General features: G+C 42.1%; 1 protein-coding gene across 6 annotated transcripts; it reads right to left on the reverse strand.

Moving 5' to 3' along the window:
* Positions 1-658: 658 nt before the first annotated feature.
* On the reverse strand, positions 659-23,954 carry LOC101950180 (uncharacterized). Of its 6 annotated transcripts, none has more exons than XM_024099775.3 (3): positions 8,961-9,099; positions 6,787-6,902; positions 659-3,345 (listed from the first exon to the last, which is right to left on the reverse strand). In XM_024099775.3, exons 2-3 carry the CDS (start codon positions 6,877-6,879, stop codon positions 1,717-1,719), a joined length of 1,722 nt encoding a protein of 573 aa, XP_023955543.2. In that variant the 5' UTR covers positions 6,880-6,902; positions 8,961-9,099; the 3' UTR covers positions 659-1,716. The 6 variants fall into 6 exon arrangements, with proteins under 6 accessions (XP_023955543.2, XP_065450939.1, XP_042714824.2 ...); XM_042858890.2 differs by having other exon boundaries at positions 1,565-3,345; positions 9,055-9,169; XM_065594866.1 differs by lacking the exon at positions 8,961-9,099 and adding an exon at positions 8,766-8,902 and having other exon boundaries at positions 1,565-3,345.
* Positions 23,955-24,479: the final 525 nt, after the last annotated feature.

Raw genomic sequence — 24,479 nt, forward strand, 5'->3', positions numbered from 1 at the left:
AAGTGTTAGTTTTCAATATTAGTGATGTGAAACTATATCCCTCTCTGTTGCTACTGATCTGGTCCCATGTGTCACACTCAAACCCATTTTTAATGTATGATATAGGCACTGGCGCATCTGTTCTTCTGTTTTCGGTACAGTAAAATCTGAGTCTCACAAATGAGTAAGAAATCTCTGCTAAATTACTGTATTTTACAAATTAGCAAGTAAACACACACACAAGCAAAGATAATGAATTAAACATACTTTGGTCACTTCTTTTGAAAAATGTAGCTTAACTCAATTTATGAGAAGTCAATGTATACTAGGAAATGTATGTATCACATTTTATGTAAATAATGAAGTCTTCATAGCATGAGACTTATAGCACCATTACATTTTTGCTGAGAATTTAAGGAAAAACCATTTTGGGGTTTAAAATGAAGTACAAGAATAAAGGAAAAACAGCGTAGCAAAGTTTTACTGAAACTCTCTAAAGTATTTAAGCAGGTTCACATTTGTAGCTAAAAAGAAAAAGAGACATCAAATGGTTCAGGTTGCTGGGTAAAGGACAATGAGGAATGTTCCCTGTATATAAATTAAGTTCTGAATTTTAAAATGTAGAGCACTTTCTGTCACCTTCAAAAATACTATCTTCTACAGTCACAGTAAAGAACAGTTTTGTTTAATAAAAGGCAATATTTAATTTCAAAATGCTATACATTTTTATAATTAACTATTATAATATATGTATGCAGAAGGTAAGAATATATAATCTACCACATATGTATGAAGAATAATTAACACAGTGAACTATTTTTCTTAATACCGCTGTCATCTGGAGGACTATTACATAAGTTTTAATTTTAAAATATTTATTTCTCATGCTCTGAAACCTGGAGGTTTAACTGTAAGAATAAAAACAACAAATCTGAAGTCAAGTAGATACCAAAAAAATCTGAACAGTACTGCATTTGATTGAGGCAACCCAGAACAACCAGTATTTCACACATTTCTAGATAAGTGCCAGCTTGCCAGGTATGTCTAGAAAAGGGAAACAAAAAAAATATTACCTGACCTACTCTACAATAAATTAGGTCAGAACCTGAAGGTGTCATTCTTTCACCAGGAGATACACAGTTGTGTCTTTTTTCATGACTGTCCTTGTTCACCATTATAGGTGCTGCTATAGGTGCACCAATAAAAAAACATTACATTCTTTGTAATGTTTGATTAAACACCTTCCCTATTTATTGGAATTATGCAGTATAAATTTGGGGGAAATAAAACAACTTTCTTTTCAATTACAGACTTAGACTACAGCTAACCCTAACCTAGAACAACATAGTAACTGAGTAGTATATGATTCATTTGAGGATCTCGTTAAACTATTCACTTTGAAGTTTTATGAGAAGATATGTTCTCACAACATACATAATACACAGGATTACTTGGTCCAAAGTTAAAGCTACAACATGAGTGTAGTTTAACAGGTGATAGGTGAAAATAGATAAGCAGCACAGATGGTGTAAGTTATGCAAGTTATTGTGGGGAAAAGGCCCAGTGTGAAGGCTGAATTCAGTAAAGTAAATTAAAACTTTACCTGCTATAATTTCAAATGTACTTCTTTCCAGCCTACCTGCTATCTTCTGCTGTTCTGAAATAATGAATAAAGCAGTCTTTGAAATAAAAAATCACTTTGAAAAAAAATATATAAAGAATGTGTCTATAGGCACACTATTTATTCAGATGTGTAGGACTAATACCCTTCTCGGCTAGGATTTCTCCTGTCTTGTACTGTCTACAACTATTCTTTTTTTTGTTTCCTAACTTTGGCTTCACTAACTGTGTTCTAGAAACTATATTATCTGAATCACCTTTCACTTTAAAGAAATAGGATGAATTAAGCAGCATCTGAATGTATTTCACCTCATCTGATTTTTGAGACTGAGTGAACACATGATTTTCTCTTTCCTCCTCAAACACTGGACCAGCAGGATGATTTTCTATATGACACACAGGCTCTAATGGGTGTTTGGAAGATACATGAACACCATCACCTGCACCCCCCAAGGACAGCCTTCCTGTATTCTCAGCACTTGACCTAATTCTGTAAGGCAAACTGAGGTCCAGTGGTTGTTCATGGCAATCTGTAAATCTCTCTCTCATTCTTAAGGAGGAAGCAAGTGCTGGAGAGCTGAAAAAGTCTTCTGTCTGAATTGCACATTCTCTTGTAGCTGACTTCCTACCCCTACTTGGTGTCAAACCGTTCTGAGAAAACTGACTGTGTTCATCACATGTTTCTCTATTTGAAGACATCTGAGAAAATTCTAAAGTATCTGTAGAGATTTTTTGTTTAAACTTTCTTTCTACACTTGCATCTTTAGCATGGTTTTGACTGTAGAGGGATAAGCAAGTACTGCTATTATTGGGAATTTGCACTGGTAAAAAAGACTTCTGGGTTATAAAAAGCTCTTGACTAAGATCAACGCTGCTGCATACTGCTTCAGTTTTTGAGTTCATATGAGAAGCTGCCTTATCCCTCAGGGTTTCCACATTGAATTCATCTTCTGAGTCATAAGTTTTAATTTCCAGAGCTGCTGGACTAGATGACAAAAGAGGCTCTGTACTACTAGTGCAGCTGTTTATTTCAGTAGTGTTGGAGCCTAGTAAACAGCCAACAGGGACTTCCTTATCCAATTTCCTATGCTTTTTAAAACCTGCTATGATTCCACCACTAAAGTAATGCACACTAGAATCAAGACCTTCACGTTTGCAAGTTGTCTGAGACCAAGAACTATTTCTACAACTTAATTCATTGTGTTTACCATTCTCAGTTACAAAAGAATTATGTGATGAGGGAAGGCAAAGACGTTTTTGTTTGCCTTGAGTATTATTCTTCTGAACCATTCTGGAATTTTTAGAATATTGTTTGTGATATACCTCTTTAGAGCTCTCTTCATTACCATCAATTACTTTGTTATCTTGAAATAGCTTTATTTTCTTTGCTTTCTTTTCAACAAAAGGCCAGGGGACAAAGGAGTTTTGCTTATTGCAAAAGGTTTTTTTTGTTGAATCCAAATGACTTTTTGCTTTAGTATCATGTTTGTTCTTTTTAAGAATTTTATTCTTTTTAAGATCAGTGTCATTGGCAGTGTTTTCTTCACACAAACCCACATTTTCCTTTCTGTTGCAAAGATCAGGCTTATTTTTCCTTTCCATTTCCTGTGTCTTCCATTCTCTTCCATGCTTTTTGGATTTGCCTTTCACTTTGCCATGATCTTTTCGGGGAGTTTCTATGTAATCAAGATAGCTTCCAAACTGATATAAAAGTTTAATTTCTTCATCTGGTTCAAACTGTGTAAGCTAAAAAAAAAAAGATATTAAGTATATAAGTAATGTAACAAACTTATCCAATATACAGTAACCTACGAAACAGTGTTAATACAATAGCACATACTAGCTGTTCTCTGCTCCCATAATCCAAACACATCACATCATGTGTATAATAAGTGCTACAAACCTACAAAAGCCATGGGAAAAGTTGAATCTGACGTGCTGCTCCCACATCTGCACTGTGGCAAAAAAAATATTTTTCATACATTCTCTGACAAGCATGTATGATGTATTAAATTCAAGGAAACTACATTAATGCAGTGTTAATTTGTTCACACTGAATATCTTTAATTGGCTGTGGTTTAGGTAGTTTTTGGCACATAGGTACTGATGCTGCAGCCAGGAAAAAATCACTAATATAGTAATTTACCCAGAAAATATTAGATAAGAGCATTCTTTTATTTTTATAATATAACCAAGAATGTCAAGGTTGCAGTAGTGGAAAACATCACTTCCTTGAAATCTGCATTTGGCTAGAAGATTGACATTTTCTTCTAAAGATGGGCATTGCTACAGTTATCTCAAGACACCTCAGGACTGGATTACTCTACATACACCTACACTAGGAGACTGTTCTCATAAGACATATACCATAAAATACACAGGAGTTGAAAAATGGCTAAGTTAACCTTCTTGTTGGAACCATATGTTTAGTCTAGTTTGACTTTATGGAAATATATCAATCTAACTGGATAATAGTCTTTTTTTGTGCCTGCAGCACTATCTATTCTGGAGAGGTTGTCAAAAATTCCAGTGTTCTTGTGCAGTAGATAAGACTTATTAACCCCCTTATTCCTAAAATATTTTGCCCCAGATTGGTGCTGTTTGGAACGGGGCAGATATAGGCATAAATAAAGAGGAGAGTGGGAGGAGGGATCTGGAGTAGGGGAACAGCAGAACCCAGCCAGGGTCAGTTTAAGTAGAAACCGGGAGGCTGCAGCTACAGCCTGGATATTGGGGCAAGCTTGGGAATAGTAAAAAAATGGGGATGATTGGATGGAGTGGGAAGATGGTCTGGTAGAGCAGCTAAGTTTCCAGCCTGTAATGTGTAGAACGGGGAACCTGAGATTTTCCCTTCTCCCCAGAGTTAAGCACAGCCAAAAGACAGACAAACCAAACAAAAAACAATCAGGAACTTTATCTTCGTAAAGCTCATATATTTTAATCTCATTAGTTTTGGTGGGGGATCTCTGCCAACCTCCAGAACATCAGACAATTTCTCCCTTTGGGAAGTCCTCCCACCACTTTTTTTATTATTAGGATCTGGGTAAATAGCATATGTAGGATTTTTCCTGAATATGGTAGAAAGCCTCAAAATATCACAAAGGGGAAGGATCATGGCCTCTTTCACTTCTTGTATCAGAAAGTATACAAGTAAAGCTCTGAGACAACTATGTCTGCCAGAAAATAAGGAGAAAGAAGGAGAGGGGAGTTGCCTAGGTAAGGGATGGCTGCGGAGATCCATTCTGAGAAGTTTCAGGGCTACGAAAGACTGGACTCATCAATGTGCCCTTACAGAGCCTGGGGTGTGAAATAGTTTTCACTCCCCCTCTCATGGGGCCCAGGGCTAGTTTAAGACAGCAGGTCAAGTTAAAGCAAAACTCAGCCTGGGTTTAAGCTCTCATGGCCCCATAGACATTGTAGGTATGACTACACTGCAATGTAAGCTCAGGGTTCGAACTCAGTCTCAAGTCTAACCCCCCTTCCATCTACATCCAACTCACACTGACCCTGGGCCCTAGGCTTGATCCGGGGTGGGGGGTGGGTGGGGAGAAGTCATGTTGGAATTCAGGGTTCAAGCCCTATTGCTTTACAGTGTGGACACAGCCCCACAGGACTTGTGCTCTGGGAGTCTGCCGAAAGTATTTCACAATCTCACAGCCAACTTCCTTTGTCCTCTGGATAGTCAAGTTTTTCCACACTGCACTATGAACAAAGGGCCAGAGCAGCCACATTTTGGGAGGGCACTAGGAAGTCTGGGATATGGGTGGTTGGACTAGGCCTGCATAATGCAGTGTAAACACTGGAGCCTCAGGTGCCAACAATTCCTAACCTGGTATTACAAATAAGTACAGACACTCAAGCCTTAAAGAACCCAGAGTCTGATATCTCAAGTTCTATATGCCCTGGCTTACATTGCAGAGTAGACAAAACCCTATGACAGCTGGGGCATAAAGGAAATCCTCACCATGGAACTCCAGACCACAGGCATGCCTCTGCTGCAAACAAAAATACCCCCTGCAGTTAGCCAGTACAAAAGGGCTGCAGAACACCAATGAACTTCCCTCTAGTTCTTCAGGCTACATTCTGAATGGAGCTGTTCCTTTGAAACCACAATTTAGAGGAAGCCCTTAATGGAAATAAGAAGAGTCTGAATCCACTGCTGGGAAATCTTCCCCAGCCAGGTAAGAGACTCAAGAATGTGTCTGCACGTAAAGGGCCAGATTAAAAGTTAGAGCCAAAATCAGAGGTGATGTGTAAGGGCTTCACTACACTTGCAAGTTAGAGAGAGTGCATTAAAGCAGCCCCAGGTGCTCTAACTCACAACCCGTCCACACTAGCAAGGCACTTAGTGCGCTTGGACTCTGCAGCTGGAGCACTCCTGGTAATCCACCTCCACGAGAACCATAATGCTTGCTGCACCTTGGCTGAAACGCCCCAGCGTTAGTGTGAACGAGGTGTTGCATTACTGCACTGAAACGTTCCATAATCCCCTTAAATCAGGTGGCCACTCTTGCCATTGTTTTGAACTTGGCTGTAGGAAAGCAGATATCCCCTTTCAAAGCTCCCTTTCTGACCGCCAGCATGCTTATCTGCTCCCGGACAAAACAACCATTAGTGTGGAATGTTGCTGCTGTGAGTGTGTGAGAGAGAGAGAGAGGGGCACAGGGGAGGGGGGGGGTCTGCTGCTGTCTAAATTTACAAGACAGCATGCTGACATGCTCTCAGCCCCGCAAAAATCAACTCTCTCTCCTCCCACATACACACAACACACTCCCAGTCACACTCCACCCCACCCCCACTTGAAAAGCACGTTGCATCCACTTGTATGCTGGGATAGCTACCACAATGCACTGCTCTCTGTGGCATCACAAGAGCTGCTAATGTGGCCACGCCAGTGCGCTTGAATCTGACAGTGTCGACATACTGCAGCGCTTTCCCTACTGCACTCTCTGAGGGCTGGTTTAACTCTCAGAGCTCTACATCTGCAAGTGTAGTCATGCCCTAAGTGCATATGAGCATAATTTAAGTGTAAATCACACTACAAGGTGAGTTGGAGGGTATAGCAAGAAGAGCTATTAATGCAGGATAGAACATGTCAGTTAAAACAGCCACCAAGGATAAACTTCCTACACATTACAAAGTCAATTCCCTTTCCCCAGTCCTCAGATAAAAATGCTAACACCACACCTGCTCTCCAGCGGCATCTTCCTGCAAAGATGGTGATGACAAACAAGGGCAGCACTTGTATTTCTTTTTTTTTATTTTGCCTTTTGGAGCCATTTAGTTCGTCCAACAGGTGTATTCTAGAAATTTTTAAAAGTTGCTTTTAGAAAAAGTGATTCAGGTTTTACATTTATGTAAACAAATATGCCTTTTACAAGAAACATGATTCCAAAACACTTACATCATTTAGTACCTCATCTTGCAGTCCTTACTCCAGCAAAATGACCATTGACTCCAGTAGATATATTGGCAGAGTAAGGACTGCAAGATAGAGTACTTAGTATAAAAATGTTGAATTACAGCAAAAAGTAGCAGAAATCTGGGAGCAAGTTTTGAAGAGCCCCTTAAACTACATAAAGAAGAACAGGAGGACTTGTGGCACCTTAGAGACTAACAAATTTATTAGAGCATAAGCTTTCGTGGACTACAGCCCACTTCTTCGGATGCATATGCACGAAAGCTTATGCTCTAATAAATTTGTTAGTCTCTAAGGTGCCACAAGTCCTCCTGTTCTTCTTTTTGCGGATACAGACTAACACGGCTGCTACTCTGAAACCTTTCATTAAACTACATACTGCTTGTACGGTAACATAAGAGACAGGAGCCTTAAGTCTTGAGTCAAATCAATAGGGCACAAAACACTACATCTGGGAGCTTTCAACCACACTATTTTGTCAGCCTCTTAAAATGTTCTGGAAAAAGCTGCAAATGAGGAGTGACTCAGTCTATGTCTACACAAGGGTTTTTTTTATTTTGCGTTTCTCAGCTTCACTAGTAGCAGCTGCTGTAGACTGGATGGGGGCATTTTAAACACTATCGCGTCAAGCAGCACTCCCCGTTGCTACCATAGGTAGAGCTATACTAATGTAGTGTAAGAAAAAAAAGTCAGTTGTAGATAAGGCCTTAAAGAACAAAGGGTGCTGCAGGCTTTCAGGAAACAGCTTATCGTACAAAACCAGTAAAAACTCCAGATCAGGCCTGGGTTACAGTTACATGACCAATTGCAGGAAGAGCTTCAGGCCAAACTTTCCATCAAACTGTAATCAGCATGTAACAGTGTTGCGAGATGAGCCCAAGCTACAAAATTCAGATTTGGAGTTGAACAACTGTGAAGTCTGCAAGAATTTGAATCGCAGGGGTCCCACCGTAATGGGAGGTATGGTATTTAACAGACCTCCTCCCCTACCCCCAGTAATGGGGTAGGATATTAAACCCTCTCCCTGCTCCAGTAAGGGAAGGTGGTAATTAAACCCCCCTTCTTCCCCCAGCCCAGGGGGCTACACAGTAAGGGGGGTGGTGGATTAAACCCTCTCCCTGCGCCAGTGGAGGGGGTCACACAGTAAGGGGGTAGGATATAAGCTCTCTGCCTGCCCCAATGAAGGAGGAGAATTACACAGTAATGGGGGGGCATTAAACCCCCTTCCTCCCCAGCCCAGGGGGTTACACATTAACGGGGGGATTAAGCCCTGTTCCCCGCCTCAATGGCGGGGGCTGCAGGTTCCTACCCCCTGGAAGGGACACAGCGCGCTCCTGTCCCTCCTGCAGGGCCGGGGTTTCGGTGCCACCTTGCAAGACTCTGGCTCGGGCAGCGGCGCCTTCCGCCCAGCCGAGCGCCAAGCGGCTGCCGGGTTTGAACGGCGCCCGCCACCGGCCCAGGGCCCCGCCCGCGCTCTGCACTCCCCCTCCCTCCGGGGGGCTGATACCGAGCGCTGGGACTGGGCGCTGGCACGTGACAGAGAAAAACATTCATAACGCGGGGAGGAGGCAAGAGATCCGCGGCCCGGGAAACGGCCCGCACGCGCCACTGCTGTCCACTAGCGATCCTACCCGCCCGCGTGGGTCAAAAGAGCGGTGGCTGGCTTAATTAACACTTGCTATTCTATATTCAACCTTCCTAGGGGTTACTCTGAGCTGCAGCTGGACAGCCCCCAATGCAGCTTTACCTGTAGAAGCACTACTGGCCCTGGGGCCGCTGTTAACGATTGCAATGGACGATGCTGACAATTTGTGGTCTTCGATCTGATCTCCAGCAGCCCCATTTGGAGATAAAAAAATTCACATTACAGAGAGTCTGATACGGCCCTGCCTTTGCTCCCCTCGCTCGCTCTTTATGCACAGTTCATTGTTTTTCAATATACCTGTTATGCCACTGCAAGCTTCCTTGTCTGTGAATCTTTTCAATCATTACCCTCATGGCATGCATTCAAAGTGACTCATTTCTTTCTCCTTTACCTTGGCTCCCGCACAAACTTAAAGAATTCTGCTGCTGTGTGTTTGTGCAAACGAGTTAGCTTCCCTCACCATGCCTCTCCTCTGCAGACTGCTAGGAGAGGTGAGGTCAGCTAACATGCTATCCCGTGTTCCAACATGAATGGGATGAGCAGCATATCCAGACACCAGTCTGATAGTTTGTACTTCTGGCGTCAGTGACAAGTAGGAGTAGGGAAGTTTGTGCTGCTCCCACTGCACACTCTTCCTATTCCGAAGAGCTGCAATATGTTCCCTGCTACAAATTGGCTCTGATCCTAAATTCATCTAAGTCAGTGAGAGTTTTACCAGGATCTCATTAGCCTAGGAGGTACCAACCAGTATTTCTGCCCCTCCCCCATAGCATGGAAGGTAGAATTTGGCCTTTCAAGGTGCATAAACTACTCTCATTAACACAAATGGGATTTCCACAAGTGCATTAAGAAGTCAATACAGCTCAAAATGTGTTTTGTTTAGACTGCTAGCACCAAAAACTGCACTGTAGTTTTGAGTAGATGGTATGGGGGTAGGGGAAAGAGGGGGAAATAAGATGGCAATATGATACAATGTTAATAAAGAAATTTGCAGTCCTGCAAATCCTCATGAGGAATTTTATTTCCCACAAGTATTTGCAATTTAGTGATACTCTCATAGGGAGTTTATAGACAAGGTTAATGCTTTAATGGGGGGAGGGGGGGAAATTAACCTCATCAGCCAATATCTGAATGTCCAATGTTCTGAAACCAACATGAAATGATAATGCTAGCAAAACAAGCGACCTTCTTAACTTTGATATATTCTAAACTGCTAATTTGCTGATGGTGAATTAATGATTAATAATTAATTAAAACCACTCCAGGACTGGCTGAAATGCAAAAGGCTGGGTATGTAGCTGAGAAGAATGGGAAAGGATTTACAAACTCACTAAAAGTATGGTGGAAAGCAGTATTTTAAAAAAGTGTAAGTTGTGGTTACTTTATAACACCACTGGGTTTTTTTATATCCTGTAAAGTTTAATTCCTTTTATAAGGACATCTCATTCTCTTGTTAGTACAAGATTAATCACAAAGGCATAATTTTTTACACATGCCTTTGTCATATTCTTAATTGTCCTTCTTTTAGCTTTATATTAGAGAGAGAGACAGTAGTTTCTCCTTAGTAGAGGCTACAACCAGCTTTCCATTTAGAGCTTGATTTTGCCACCACTCTACCATTCTAAATCTTTTCAGAAAGAATTTTTTGTCTCTCAAATTTTGCATGCAGAACTTCAGCTAGTGGAAATTTTAAGAGGAAATGTTAAGAGGAATCAGACAACCTATTTCTCAGTTATGAAACTTAGCAAAATATAGGTATACTTTAATGATACTATTATAAATATTTATATTCCAACTCTTGGGTCTCAGCTCAGTAGAGTGAGACAAAGCAATAAGGAGCTAAGGCCCAAGAATGAGAATTCCTTTGAAATTATACCTTCAGAGAAGCAGAATTACAAGTTAATTTTTCCTTCTCTATAGATACCATTCAGAAGGAATTTACTCTTGGCTCTTAGCTCGTTAGTTGCCTGAATCACGTTAGAGAGCTGAGACCCACAAGTTGAAAGCCAGTTAAATATCTCCAGAAATGCAGCATTATAGGTGAGTAATTATTCCTTCTTCACTTTGTGAAGGTTCTTCCAATGCTTTTTGACATTGCATAACCAAAAAATAAAAGGCCTGGCCTAGAAACTTCATGTTTTATTGAAGAGGAGGAAGGATACTCCAGTGGGTAAGGTACTTGCCGGAGATCTGGATTAAATTTCCTGCACAGCCACAGGTCTCCTGTGTCTTCTGTGGGCTCACATCCACAAAAGGACTTAGGCCAGAAATCCCCAAAGTGTGGGGTGCACCTTCTTTAGAGGGCCATGGCGGGAACTTTGGGAGGGGGGGTGGGTCTGGGCCAGCCCCCTCGGTAGGGTTGCCAACTTTCTAATCCCACAAAACTGAACCCCGTAGCCCCGCCCCTTCCCCGAGGCTTTGTCCCCCGCTCACTACATTCCCCCACCCTCACTCACTTTCAGTGGTCTGCACAGGAGGTTGGGAGGGGATGAGGGCTCTAACTGGGGGTGCAGGCTCTAGGGTGGGGCCAGAAATGAGGGGTTATGGGTGTGGGAGGAAGCTTCAGGCTGGGGTAGGGGTGTGGGAGGGGGGTGAGGGCTCTGCTGGGGGTGCAGGCTCTGGGGTGGGGCTGAGGATGAGTGGTTCAGGGTGCAGGAGGGGGCTGCGGGTTGAGGCACGGGGATGGAGTGCAGGGGTAGTGAGGGCTCCATCTGGGGGTGCAGTCTCTGGGGTGGGACCAGGGATGAGGGGTTCAAGGTGCAGGAGGGGGCTCCAAGCTGGGGCTGGGGCAGAGGGATTCAGGGTGTGTGTGAGGGGCTCTGGGAAAGGGGTTGGGGTGCAGGGGGTAAGGGCTCCACCTGGGGGTGCAGGCTCTGGATAGGGCCAGCGATCAGGGATTTGGGGTACAGGAGGGGGTTCTGGGTTGGGGGGACCTCAGAGCTGGGGGTAGGGACTCGGGGTTGGAGTGTGGGCTTACCTTCGGCGGCTCCCCATCAGTAGCGCAGCAGGGGAGCTAAGGTAGGCTTCTTGACTGTCCTGGCACTGTGGACCGCGCTGCACCCCGGAAGCGGACAGCAGGTCCAGCTCCTAGGCAAAGGCACGGCAAGCGGCTCTGTGCGCTGCTCTCGCCCACAAGCATCGTCCCCGCAGCTCCCATTGGCTGTGCAGAGCTGGTGGTCAGGGCGGGGGCAGCGTGTGGAGCCCCGTAGCCCCCACCCACCTAGGAGCTGGACCTGTTGGCCGCTTCCGGGACACAGCACGAAGCCAGGAGAGGTAGGGACTACCCTGCCTTAGCTCCGCAGCACTGCCAAACGGACTTTTAATGGCCTGGTCGGCGGTGCTGACTGGAACTGCCAGGGTCCCTTTTCGACTGGGTGTTACGGTCAAAAACCAGACACCTGGTCACCCTACCTCTCAGGGGGAAGGGAGGAAGCACCACCCAGCCCCTCCCCACCCTGAGCTCTGTTCCAGCCCCATCACCAGCCTCAGTGTGGCTCTGCACCTGGCTGGGGGCCCAGCTGCGGCTCCGCTCCTGCCCCAGCCTCAGCTCCCAGCCATGGCTCAGTCCATAGCCTCGCTCCCAGTCTCATCCCTACAGCCCAAGCCCCTTACCCCTCTTCGTGTCCCTGCCCCCAGCCACATCCTGCTTTAGGCTGGGAGGCAGGGGGACATGGACAGAGGTAAGGGGAAGTCTAGCCCTGTAAAGTCTGGGGACCACTGCCTTAGACATTGCAGTGCTGAGTGTCATGGTGCCTAGAAAATCACAGGAACAGCACTGTGAACCACAAACCTGAGTTAGGTGCCTAGGCTCCCTATACAATGAACTGAGTGGGGAAGGCACCTTAGAACACAATCCACAAAAGCCAGCACTCTAGACAGGGAGCCACCTAAGCTAGCCAATGGGATATCCTCTTCCCACCCCTACCCTGCCTCTTCCTTCCCCGTTCCACCCCCCCACCCCCAAGAGCCTCCTGTAAGCCGCGAAACAACTGATTGCGGCGGATGGGAGGGAGGGGGAAGTGCCAATCGTTGGGGCTGCTGGTGGGCAGGAGGCGCTGGGAGAGGTTCTGATAGGGGGGCTGCTGGTGGGTGCGGGTCCTGCTTCCTAACCCAATTTCAGGTCCCATGGTGTCTTCTCCAGTCCCTCTAGGGTCTGTTCTTGTCTCTACCCTCCCACACCATTCCCCAGCTCAATGGCAGCTGCTCCAGCCCCCCTAGGTCCTGTTTCCCTCAATGCTCCCCTCCCACCTGGGGCATGCAAGAGTTTACATGGTGCAGCAGAGCCCCCAAATATTTCCATTGCGGGGGTGCTAACCCACCCCCCTGGTTCCACGGCCCCTGTGGTATACAGTGTGGCAGGTTTGGTCACAGAGATCCCCTAGGACTGTCACCTGATGTGCTGAAATTACCTCTGAACCCGTTTTCCCTGCCAGCTTGGGGCTTCCAAAACCCTGTCTTGTTGAGCCAGACACACTAGCCTGCTGCAACCCAGACCCAGGTTCATGCCCACAAAGCTGCAGACTTAACTGAAAACAGCTCAGCAGGTTCTCTCTTTCCAGCACCCAGTTCCCAATGGGATCCAAACCCCAAATAAATCAGTTTTACTCTGTATAAAGCTTATACAGGGTAAATTCATAAATTGCCCTTTATAACACTGATAGAGCTGTTTGCTCCCCCAGGTATTAATCACTTACTCTGGGTTTATTAATAAACAAACGTGATTTTATTAAATATAAAAAGTAGGATTTAAGTGGTTTCAAATAACAACAGACAGAACAAAGTAAGTCACAAAGCAAAATAAAACACGCAAGTCTAAGCCTAATACATTAAGAAACTGATTTCAGGGAATCTCACCCTCAAAGGTGTTCCAATAAGCTTCTTTCACAGACTAGACTCCTTCCTAGTCTGGGCCCAATCCTTTCCCCTGGTACAGTCCTGGTTAGTTTCAGCAGACATCTCAGATGGTAAGCAGAGGTATTCTCATGACTTGCAGCCCCGTTTGTCCTGCTCCACCCCCTTTTATAGTTTTGGTACAAGGCAGGAATCTTTTGTCTCTCTGGGTCCCCACCTCTCCTTCTAAATGAAAAAGTACCAGATTTAAGATGGATTTCATTATCAGGTGACCCCTAGTCTCCATTTTTCCTGGGTTGGCCCACACGTACACACAGGACGGCTTGCAGGTAAATAAACCATTTACAACCAATTGTCCTAGTCAATGGGAGCCATCAAGATTCTAAACCACCATCAATGGCCCACACTTTGCATAATTACAATAGGACCTCAGAGTTATACTTCATATTTCTAGCTTCAGATACAAGAATGATACATGCATACAAATAGGAGGAATATATTCAGTGGGTTATAACCTTTGTTATGATACCTTACAAGAGACATTTTGCATAAAGCATATTCCAGTTACATCATATTCACACTCATAAGCATATTTCCATAAAACATATGGAGTGCAACATCACATACAGTACATCCTCCAGAGAGTGTAGAGATGCTAGGCTTCCTCTACATTCTTTATGCAATCTATTTTTCTGTGAGGTGCTGCATATTGGGAGTAGTTTCTTCATAGTAAAGCTTTCATGGTGGATTGTAACAGCTGCTTTATGAATTTCTAAAAAATTGCAACACCAGCTTTCCCCAGTAGGGGGCAAGTCTGTGTGCTGGCAGAACACAGGAGAGAAGGGATGGCTGCATCCGTTTTGCTGCCGGCTCAGAAGAGCAAGCAACACCATCCCTAGCAAATTTTTTACAGTGCTGGCAACAATGCATTGGATGGTATTCATTAGTGATTTGCTGAGATTTAGGAACTCTGGGAAGGTTTTTGGGAGAGTAGCAATGAGGAAATGTCAATGATGTTCTGGATAGAAAGATCATCAAATGGTAATAATTCCATCACAACTAATCTTACACAGATTTTAATGGTACCTCAAAGGTTAACATTTTGTCTCGTTACCAAATGTCAGGGCCACTAGTCCTATATGTAACAATATTTTGACATACAGTATATATTTTTAGCAAAGTTTTTCCCTTAAATTTGGAAATTTTTTGTGTTAGAAAAGAATAAAACAAAAAGTTCAGAACTTACAAATAACAAATAGGCCTAACAATTCTCCCTGTGCCTTTGGTAATGTGAATCACCATTACATATATACAATGAGGCTTTCTATCACAACTTAGTTGCTTTTCTCTGAGGCTACATATTGTATTGTATGTGCTGTGCCTCTGGTAGTGAAAAACTTAGAAGGAAAAGTGGCCTTAACTCAGCCTCTACATTTGTGGGCCCAGAACTGCATTCACAATTGTTTGAATATTCCTGAACTGATTTCTGCACCCAACCCAAATCGGATCGTTCGGTATCTTTCTGATTTGCATGCTTAGTTCTGGACACATACATTTAGAGGCTGCTATTGTAAATTTGGCTATGATTGTCTCTTCAGCTTATGTAACAGGTGTTGTATTATTTTAAAAAATATATTTTTGGCCATCTTTCTAATCACAGACAACTATCATGTGGCTTTACCCAGCTGTGGTACAACCCCTATCTCCAAGACTGTCACTCTCTGAGACAAGGCAAACTGGTTATGCCATAAAATCCAAGGCCTAATCCTTGGTGATTCAGGAAAAGTCCGTGTTTTCAAAAAGATCTTGCTTTTTTATCTTAATTTCCTTTATCTCTGCAAATATAGTTTGTACAGGTGTCACTAGATATTCCATTTGGAATGTCCATTCTATTTGTTAATCTTTTCTTTAAAATGTTTTTGCATGTGTTTTTGTTTACAGTTTTCTCCTGTCATCAGTAAATAATCTACATTTTATTTTATCACCCTTATCTCCACTGCTTAGTGCTTACTTTAGAGTTTCTAGGACATTGGACTCTGTAGTGTAAGTATAGGATTACAGTAGAATATGATTTAAGAGATATTGGGATCATTCAACTATGCGGATCAAAAATTGCTTTCTAAAACCCTTATCTTATCTGTGCTAGCTTGTTTGCTCTCCCTTAGCCTAGTTAGTTGGGTTTTCAGTTGTAAGGATCAGAATAGAAGTATATTCTTTGTATACAAAGGAATTTCAAACTTTCCTGAGTGCAACTCAGCTGCAAATAAAGAATATTACAGGTTGGTAGAATATCAACTGGAGTCTAATATTGACCTGGCTTGGCATAAAATGCCTGGCAGGACTCAGGGCCAGATTTTCAAATGTATTTAGGCACCTAAAGATGCAGATAGGCATCTAATGGAATTTTAAAAAATGCCTAACCAGGTTAGGTACCTAATGCACTTAAGCACCTAGTGGGATTTTAAAAAGCACCTATCTGCATCTTCTGACCTGTCACAGGATGCTCCTTGAGAGTGTTTTCCAAACACAGTAAGTGACCACACCATACTTCACTATATCCTTTCAGAAGCCTAGAGAGTTATTTACATACTATTTACAGTCAGTAGCCAGTTTCCCCCACTTGCTTCTGTGGAAGGGTACAACATTAGCAGCAACCAGTTCTATCTATTCCTGCCTCCCTTCAGGCTGCCTACTCTTCTCTCTAGCCCCATCTTCCTGTCTGCTTACATAGACCCAGATGCTGGGGATTACTTCCACCCAATTAGCCCTTCAGCTGTATCTCTACTCAGTTAGTTGGCATCCTCTGCCAACTACCTATCTTTCAGTCAGGTCCCAATTAATGTGCACTGGTGGGGATTTGAGTGACAGGGTGCTGAGCCAGCTCATGACTCCGCACACCCTGTTAAATACCTACATAACTTTAACAATCTGGCCCTCCTCCTTCAAGAGTACTCTAGTTATCCATTACTGATAACAGTCAGGAATGGGTGCAGCTGAACTTGTGCTGAAAACAGTTTAACTACAAACGAAGATGGACCCACTGTTCAGCGCTTTTTAAAACAAGCGAGTTTGAACCCCACTGCAGTTAAATGTCCTGGTGTAGACAATGATCAACATTGATATTTTGTTTCTGTAGCTGGTGTCTGCTTCAAGCTATTTTTTTTTTTTTTTATGTAAGCAAAAATAGTTCAGCCAGTTCCAAGAATTACATGAAGGAAAAATACATTGTTTTGCCCATTTTTTAAAAAAAAATCTTACAACTGTTTAATTGAGAAGTTCTAGCACCTCCATGCTTTCAAAGAAGGAATTAACAAAGGGGTGGCCTTTGTGTCAGCACTGGGTCTTTTGTTGTTTACTTGCAAAACTGCCTAATTTTGGTCACGTTATAAGAAAAATCCTAGACTGCAAATGCTCAATAGTGACTTGTTAGCTTGACAGCTAAATTCTCTGATGATTCCATCTGTAGTGAGCATGATCCAGTGCAGAGCTGCAAGGGCTGAGCAGGATTTTCCCTGCAATTACTGCTCCCAAGTGCTGCAGGCCACTGGGCAGAGGAATGGCGAGCAGAAAGCCTCTCTCTTGCTGGCACCCACCAGCCGCATGGAAGAGGAGGAGGAGAATGCAGCCTGAATAAAATACAGCGGGGACAAGAGCGGGACTAGAGGTAGGGCTAGAATAGTACTCTGAAAAACCAGGCCCTGGGCATCTCAAATTGGGCACCCAAAATGAATGGGCACTTTTGACCTTAATCTATCTGTGCCTCAGCACAGCCTCTGTAAATGGGGATAATAATGCCTTAATAGACTCTACCCTTTCCTAACTGTGGAGTGCTTGACGTTATAACTTTAATGTTCTTTTAACATAGTTTCTATGTGGATTATATGTAACAGTGGTCTATGGATATTTAGGCTTTCACAATGTATTGTTTTACTAATAGTCAAGCCTAAGTTTTGAAAGCGCCATAGGGCTTATTGTCAGAGAAATGAGCCTGAGGCTGGGATTTTGACAGGTGTCTAAAGACAGAGGTGTCCTATTCTCATCAAATTTCAATGGGAATTAGGCATCTAACTACCTTAGGAACCTTTTAAAATCTCATCCTAAATTTTTGTCCTTTTTTACAGTAGAGCCATGTACAGTTAAGATGTGACAGTTTCTGTTAAATGATGTTGACATTTTTTAAATTTCTGGGGTAAACAGAAACAACCTAAACCTCCTTAAATAGGAGCTGCACCTTGCTTATGACAGGACTCAATTAAAGAGGGTCCTGTGGCACCTTTGAGACTAACAGAAGTACTGGGAGCATAAGCTTTCGTGGGTAAGAACCTCACTTCTTCAGAGGCATCTGAAGAAGTGAGGTTCTTACCCACGAAAGCTTATGCTCCCAGTACTTCTGTTAGTCTCAAAGGTGCCACAGGACCCTCTGTTGCTTTTTACAGATTCAGACTAACACGGCTACCCCTCTGATACAGGACTCAATTAGATTCCCCCAGAATACTAATAGAATACAGAGAGGTGTTTGGGATTTGTTTGTTTGTTTTTAGATTGGCTGGTCAAAAAAGCTTTTCCAAACACTAAATGAACCCAGAACTGAATTAAAACTAGTAAGAAGTGTCACTGTCTGAAGACTGACAGATGCTTCAACATTGTTGTTAGTCATAAATAGACCTCTGAGGCAGAGTTCAACCACCTGGAGTCTGATATGTACATTTAAAACCTTAACTCTAACTTTTTTCTTGTCTGAGAATACTAATTAAGTCCTGATCCAGGAAAGCTTCCTTATACAGGACAGGTTAAGCATGTGCTGTCCTGAATCAGGAGTCTTATGCTATATAGAACTGTGCCTCACTTAATGGACAGTGAGTCATGAAAAGTCCTTCAACCTCAAGATCAACTAGAAAACATTTAATTGTTATATACTAGCATCTCAAAGAGCAGGCTACAAACTCCTGTTTAGATAAAAACAAATGCTGGAGTCAATTATATTAATTCCACTAGAGGAGTTTCACATACACAGGCTATCACCAGATGTTCATACAGTTATTTCTGTTGATAAATGGGGCCAATTGATAGAATGTCTTTCAAAAGGATTACTGATAACACTACTCTACAGCCAAAATGCTTCTGCAATAAATGTAGTCAAACTTTACTAATTCTGGGTCACTGAGAACGAAAATGATGCTTAAAATTGTTGATTGGCTCTAGTTTTCAAGATATGCTATTGGGTCAGTATATATGACCCTTGACTTGGGAATGGCGGAGGATAAGTGAGTTATAAAGGGAAGGGATCTCAATTTAAACCAGAAATGACTAAAATACATTTTTGACTGGATCTATGAATAAATCTATGACTGGGTTTGGACAGTACTTGCTTTTTAGGCAAAACAATGAATGATGCAATCTGAAGCTGGTATTGCGTCATACATGATATGAATTGCATCATGTGATTCCTAGAAGTCATGGATGATGCAATCATAACGAAGCTTACATCACTCTGCTGAACAAATTGCCCTATATCAGCTCTAGAAATCATACAGTGTCGTGCTCTCTTATTTGTCAGTGTTTGATTTTGCAAAGGGACACATTTCTGTTTAGCCAAAGTGAGCAGAGATGCCTCGTACTTGTGTGAACAGTGCAGATAACTTCTGCTATGTTTGTGGTGAAGTGACTTTTGCATCACAAAAGCGCAGTATAACTACTATGGTTAAGAAAGCCTATCACCTTTATTTTGGCTGCAAAATTGGAGATCAGGACAAGACCACACATATGCTGCAACACTTGTGCAAGAAATCTTCGCCAGTGGTTGAACAGGAAAAGGAAATCTATGCCTTTTGCAGTGCCAATGATTTGGAGAGAGCCAACAGATCATACCAGCAATTGTTACTTCTGCATGGTGCCTCCGGTTGGGAAAGGTGTGTCAAAGAAGAAAAAGTGGACTGTGCATTATCCAAACATTCCATCAGCTTTATGCCCAGTACCCCACAGAGAAGAACTGCCGGTTCCTGATGCACCAGAATCATTCTCACTTGAGTCAGACGAGGAAGAGGAAGAGGATGAAACTTCTGGTCCTGAACCATCAGTGTCACAGGACCCACATTTTCTCCCATCCTCCTCCTCTGAACCACACCTCATAACACAAGGTGAACTGAATGACCTTGTCAGGGATTTGGAACTACCCAAGAGTAAGGCAGAGCTGTTGGGCTCCAGACTACAGCAGTGGAATCTCCTGGCAGGTGATGTTAGGGTTTCCATGTTCCGTGACCGTCAAAAGGATCTTGTCCCATTCTTCTTCATGGAAGGTGATCTTGTAGCCTGCAACAACATTGATGGTGTGATGGCAGCCCTCAACATCGTTCACGATCCAGATGAGTGGAGACTGTTCATTGATTCATCGAAGACTAGTCTTAAAGCTGTTTTACTGCATAATGGCAATGTTTTGCCATCAATTCCAGTTGGTCATGCAGTCCATAGGAAGGAAACCTATGACAACATGAAACAACTTTTGAGGTGCATAAACTATGACCAACATCAGTGGCAGCTTGGTGGCGATTTGAAGGTTGTTGCTCTCTTGCTTGGTCTGCAGACTGGATACACAAAGTACTGCTGTTTTCTCTGCAAATGGGATAGTCGTGCAAGAGATTCCCACTACATCAAGAAAGATTGGCCACTCCGACAGTCATTGGAGCCTGGGAGGAAAAGTGTTCAGCATCCACCACTTGTTGAATCAAGGAAGATTTTGTTACCACCCTTACACATCAAGCTGGGTCTGATGAAGAACTTTGTCAAGGCCATTGACAAAACACAAGCAGCTTTCAAGTACCTCCGTGGAAAATTTCCAAGGTTAAGGGAAGCTAAGATAAAGGAAGGTGTCTTTGTTGGTCCTCAGATTCGTGAACTTCTTCGAGATGATGCATTTGACTATGCACTGTGTGGCAGGGAAAAGACGGCATGGAAAGCCTTCCAGTTAGTGGCAATAAATTTTCTCTGAAACAACCAGGCAGACAACTACAGGTTGTTGGTGGAAAACCTCCTCAAGGCATACAAAAGCCTTGGTTGCAACATGTCACTAAAGATACATTTTTTGCACTCTCATCTAGATTTTTTTCCACCGAACTGCGGAGCAGTGAGCGACGAGCACGGCGACCGATTTCACCAGGACATTGCAACAATGGAGAAATGCTATCAGGGCAAATGGAGCCCAGCAATGCTTGCAGACTATTGCTGGACAGTGACAAGAGATGCTCCATTTAATGAATACAAGAAACAAGCCAAGAAGCGCCGAGTAGACACTGAATAGGACTAAACTATGTACATAATAGTTTTTTGCCTTTTGTTTCATAATCAATTTTATTTATATAACCCTTTTGCTGATTTTTAAAGTGTTACATAAACAGGACAGGTGAAATAGTATCATGTAAAGCAACCATAAACACATGAAAAGACCTATGTTTACAATTTATGATTAAAACTCTACTATCTACACAATATACAGACATAAAATGTAAAAACGTAAATATCTTAGAAACAGTAGCCAATCAGTTGTTTTAATGGTCATATTTAAATTCAGCACATCAAAATACATAATAAATAGCACATTTTATCTCTGAAGCAGACAACTTCTCAAAAATTGTAGACTAGTGTAATCTAATGGGGGCAGATTCATGCTAGCTTTTTTGTCCAGATACTAAAATATATTATTTCACAATATATTTTACTATGCTGATGGCGCCATAAGTACCATCTGTACAAGATTCTCATTCTTCGGTCTCAGTTCCCTAGTTCATAACAGGAAGAATTCCCGAAGCTCCAGAGGGTTTGGTCCCAAAGGAAACAAACTCCAGGAGCACAAGTCACATAATGGTGGTCACATGCCACTCTTGGAACCTTCCAGACAGTTCTTTCTTGATTGTATTATTTTCTATCAGGAGCTTCTGTCACTGTTCTGACTCTTCAATCCAATCAGCATCTATCCTGCTCTTGCTATTCTTTGGGTCTCTCTCTGGCTGGCTTCCAGTCTAGACTAGTCCTTGTTATTCTTTTATTTTAATAACCCTGTGACTCTTTAGCCAGTGGTCCAGAAACACCATTAAGATGCAAATTTCCACAAACCCTGAAGAAACCTTGGTTCCATGTCTCAAGTCTTCCTGTTTAGTACTGAGAGATTTGGTGCCTTTCTTGCACTATTTATTTCTGTGACTGTGCCTCAATACTTTTTTGCTTCAGCAAAAATGTCAAGGGCTCCTTGAAAATTTTTTGTTTCAGTCAATGACACATCTGACATTCGCTGGATAAAATATCCTCTTCCTAAAAAAACACTAAAAAAATCCATTTTCCATACACTCTTTCTCCCCTCAAATCCCATCAGTTCCATATGGTCCCCCATCCTAAATCCATAGATATTTAAAACAATTCCAGGTCAGTTTTTGTGTTTATGAAGGACGGTATATACCTGATGTAATTAAGGCTTCAGCAAACTAGCTGTCTGTGTGCAAGCAGGCTTCTCTATTGAGAGCTACTGTGACCTCTGGCTGCAAGGAGGGTTGGCTCAACAGTGTATGAGGCAGTATGATCTAGTTTCTAGTAAACTGAACACGGCATTAAGAGCAAGGGACTTCTGTGTTCTTATCCTGCCTCTGACAGCTGTTTGCATTGCTAGCACTCAAATACCTCAACTGGGGTGGGGCTCCATTGTGGTAAGTACTGTACAAACACAACACTTGGACCACAGCTCAGACCGTCCCTAACCCAAGGAGCTTACTGACTCCTGCTGTGGCCCTAGTCAAGTTATTTAGCCCAAAATTTTCACATCAGCAGCTTCTTGGAAAATGAGTTCAGTTTCATTTAAGTGTCTGTCTAAATGTGCATTCAGGTGCCTAATTTAAAGCAGAGAGCTAAGGATACAATTTTCAAAACAAGTTGCCTAATTTACCCCGTCTGAAAAAAGAGGATGAAAAACAAGGCAATCTAGGGTTTTGTTAAATGGACAAATGTCCCTTAAAACCGTTTAAAATATTCACAATTATGCACTGATCCCTGAACAACCAATTAACCTCTACTTCTCCTTATGTGCATGATGATGGAAATAGCCTGAAGAACTACCATCTCCCCACTTTTAATATAAAATGAGTCAGTTCAGTTTTGGTGAACCCTAAAGCAATATCTTGCTGAGATCTTAACCCCAAATTCTTAGTATCCCTGCGAGCAGTGGATTTGATAGGCACTGGACTAAATTTGTTTCTGTGTACAGGAAGATAACCTCAATTCTGTTTAATTTTGCTCCTTTCCACCACACAACACTAAAATAACAAGGAAAATATTTCTATAAAAATATATAGGTTCCATATATTGTATTTCATTCTCACTACTGAGATACACACACAAAACCTTTTCTGTGTAAAAAACAAAAACAAAAAGACCTGTTTTTTTGTGTAAGTAAAAGTTAATTATAATTACTTTTCCTGTGTGTATTTTAGCAAATTTGAAGACTAATATTTTATTCGAATTGCATTTGCTCTTTGTACAGAAAAAGTTGCCATACAATTTTTTTGGACAAAATCTCCAAATCAAAATGATCTTGTCAAACCGTTTAAGATACTGTAAATGAATAAATAACCTATACTTCACTTGTGGTTTTTCAGACATTGGTCCTGAATTTGCCAAGACTTACGCATGTGCTTAACTTTACACTTTGCATTTAGTCCCTTTGATTTCACAGAGATAGCTCCTGTGTATAAAGTTAAGCAAATGCATAAAGGTTTGTAGGATTAGGGCCTTGTTTTCTCTTCTCTCTCTTATTTTAAGGCTTGGAGGTATTAGATTTTTATCAGTAAATGTCGATTTCACCATATCCACACAAAGTGAGGAAAATATATTTACATCTATAACAACTGAAAATTATAGAGAGGCAAAAGTAAGAAAAATGCTGCTTGAGAACTCTGTTTTAAGGACGTAAGGATATTTACTTTATATATGCTGACAATTTGTATTTGAATGTCAACATCTACAGTAATTAGCCTGATATCCCCATAATTTTGCACAACTGTGAAAATTTAAATGGATCAAAATAGAATATGCTTAAAATAAACATTGATATTACTTACTGAAATTACATAAAAATCAAATTCTGCTAAGTCTACTTATTTTGGCTTTTATCCCACATTCAGGCTGTGAGTTCACAGCATCCAAATGTCACAAACCTGCATGATACCATAGAAAGATTTTTAAAAATGTATTTTTCTTTAAAATGTATAGCTCAGATCCTTCAAACACTTAAACGCAGGAATCGTCCCATCAAAATTAGTGGAACTACTCACCTACAAAAAGTTATGCAAGTTTGCAGTTCCTTCAACTCTTCAACATATCCCACTGCTACCATTTGCAGACAAAAGGTTCTGATCTTGTTTGCCTTGAGCACCTAAAATCACCATCAAAGTCAACGGAGTAGAAGTTGATGGAGTTTTCTGTGCACAAATAATTCAGGACTGGGCACCATCTCAAAAAATGATCCTAGATTAAAAAACAACCACCACCACCAACAGAAAAACAGAAAGTTCCTTCCTCATCAAGTGCAGAACTATTTTTAAAGACTGCTTAAAAATGTTGAAGTGGCCAGTTTATATCTACCTTTCCAGGGGAGAATTAATTTATTTTTAATGGTTGCTGTCAAGCGACTAAAAAAATTAAGCACGATTTTAAAAAGTACGTAGATGTAAAATACAGGTAGTAGCACGTAGGGTGACCAGGTAGCAAGTGTGAAAAACCGGGACGAGGGTGGGAGATAATAGGTGTCTATATAAGAAAAAGCCCCCAAAATTGGGACTGTCCCTATAAATTCATCATCTGCTCACCCTAGTAGCAAGTATCCTGCAAGCACTTATGCACACGCTCAATTTTAATGACACGCGGAGTTCTGTGAGATTATCCGTGAGCTTAAAAATAAGCAAGTGCTTAAGGCTTTGCAGGGTGGTG

Source organism: Chrysemys picta, chromosome 4 (genome assembly GCF_011386835.1).
Source record: "Chrysemys picta bellii isolate R12L10 chromosome 4, ASM1138683v2, whole genome shotgun sequence".
NCBI lineage: Eukaryota > Metazoa > Chordata > Testudines > Emydidae > Chrysemys > Chrysemys picta.

What these genes read in the sequence shown, in the direction of transcription:
- LOC101950180 (XM_024099775.3), bottom strand. Translation starts at nt 6,879, where the DNA reads ATGGCTCCAAAAGGCAAAATAAAAAAAAAGAAATACAAGTGCTGCCCT. An exon ending in AAGATGCCGCTGGAGAGCAG is followed by an intron (nt 3,346 to 6,786) that starts GTGTGGTGTTAG and finishes TTTTTTTTTTAG; the next exon opens with CTTACACAGTTTGAACCAGA.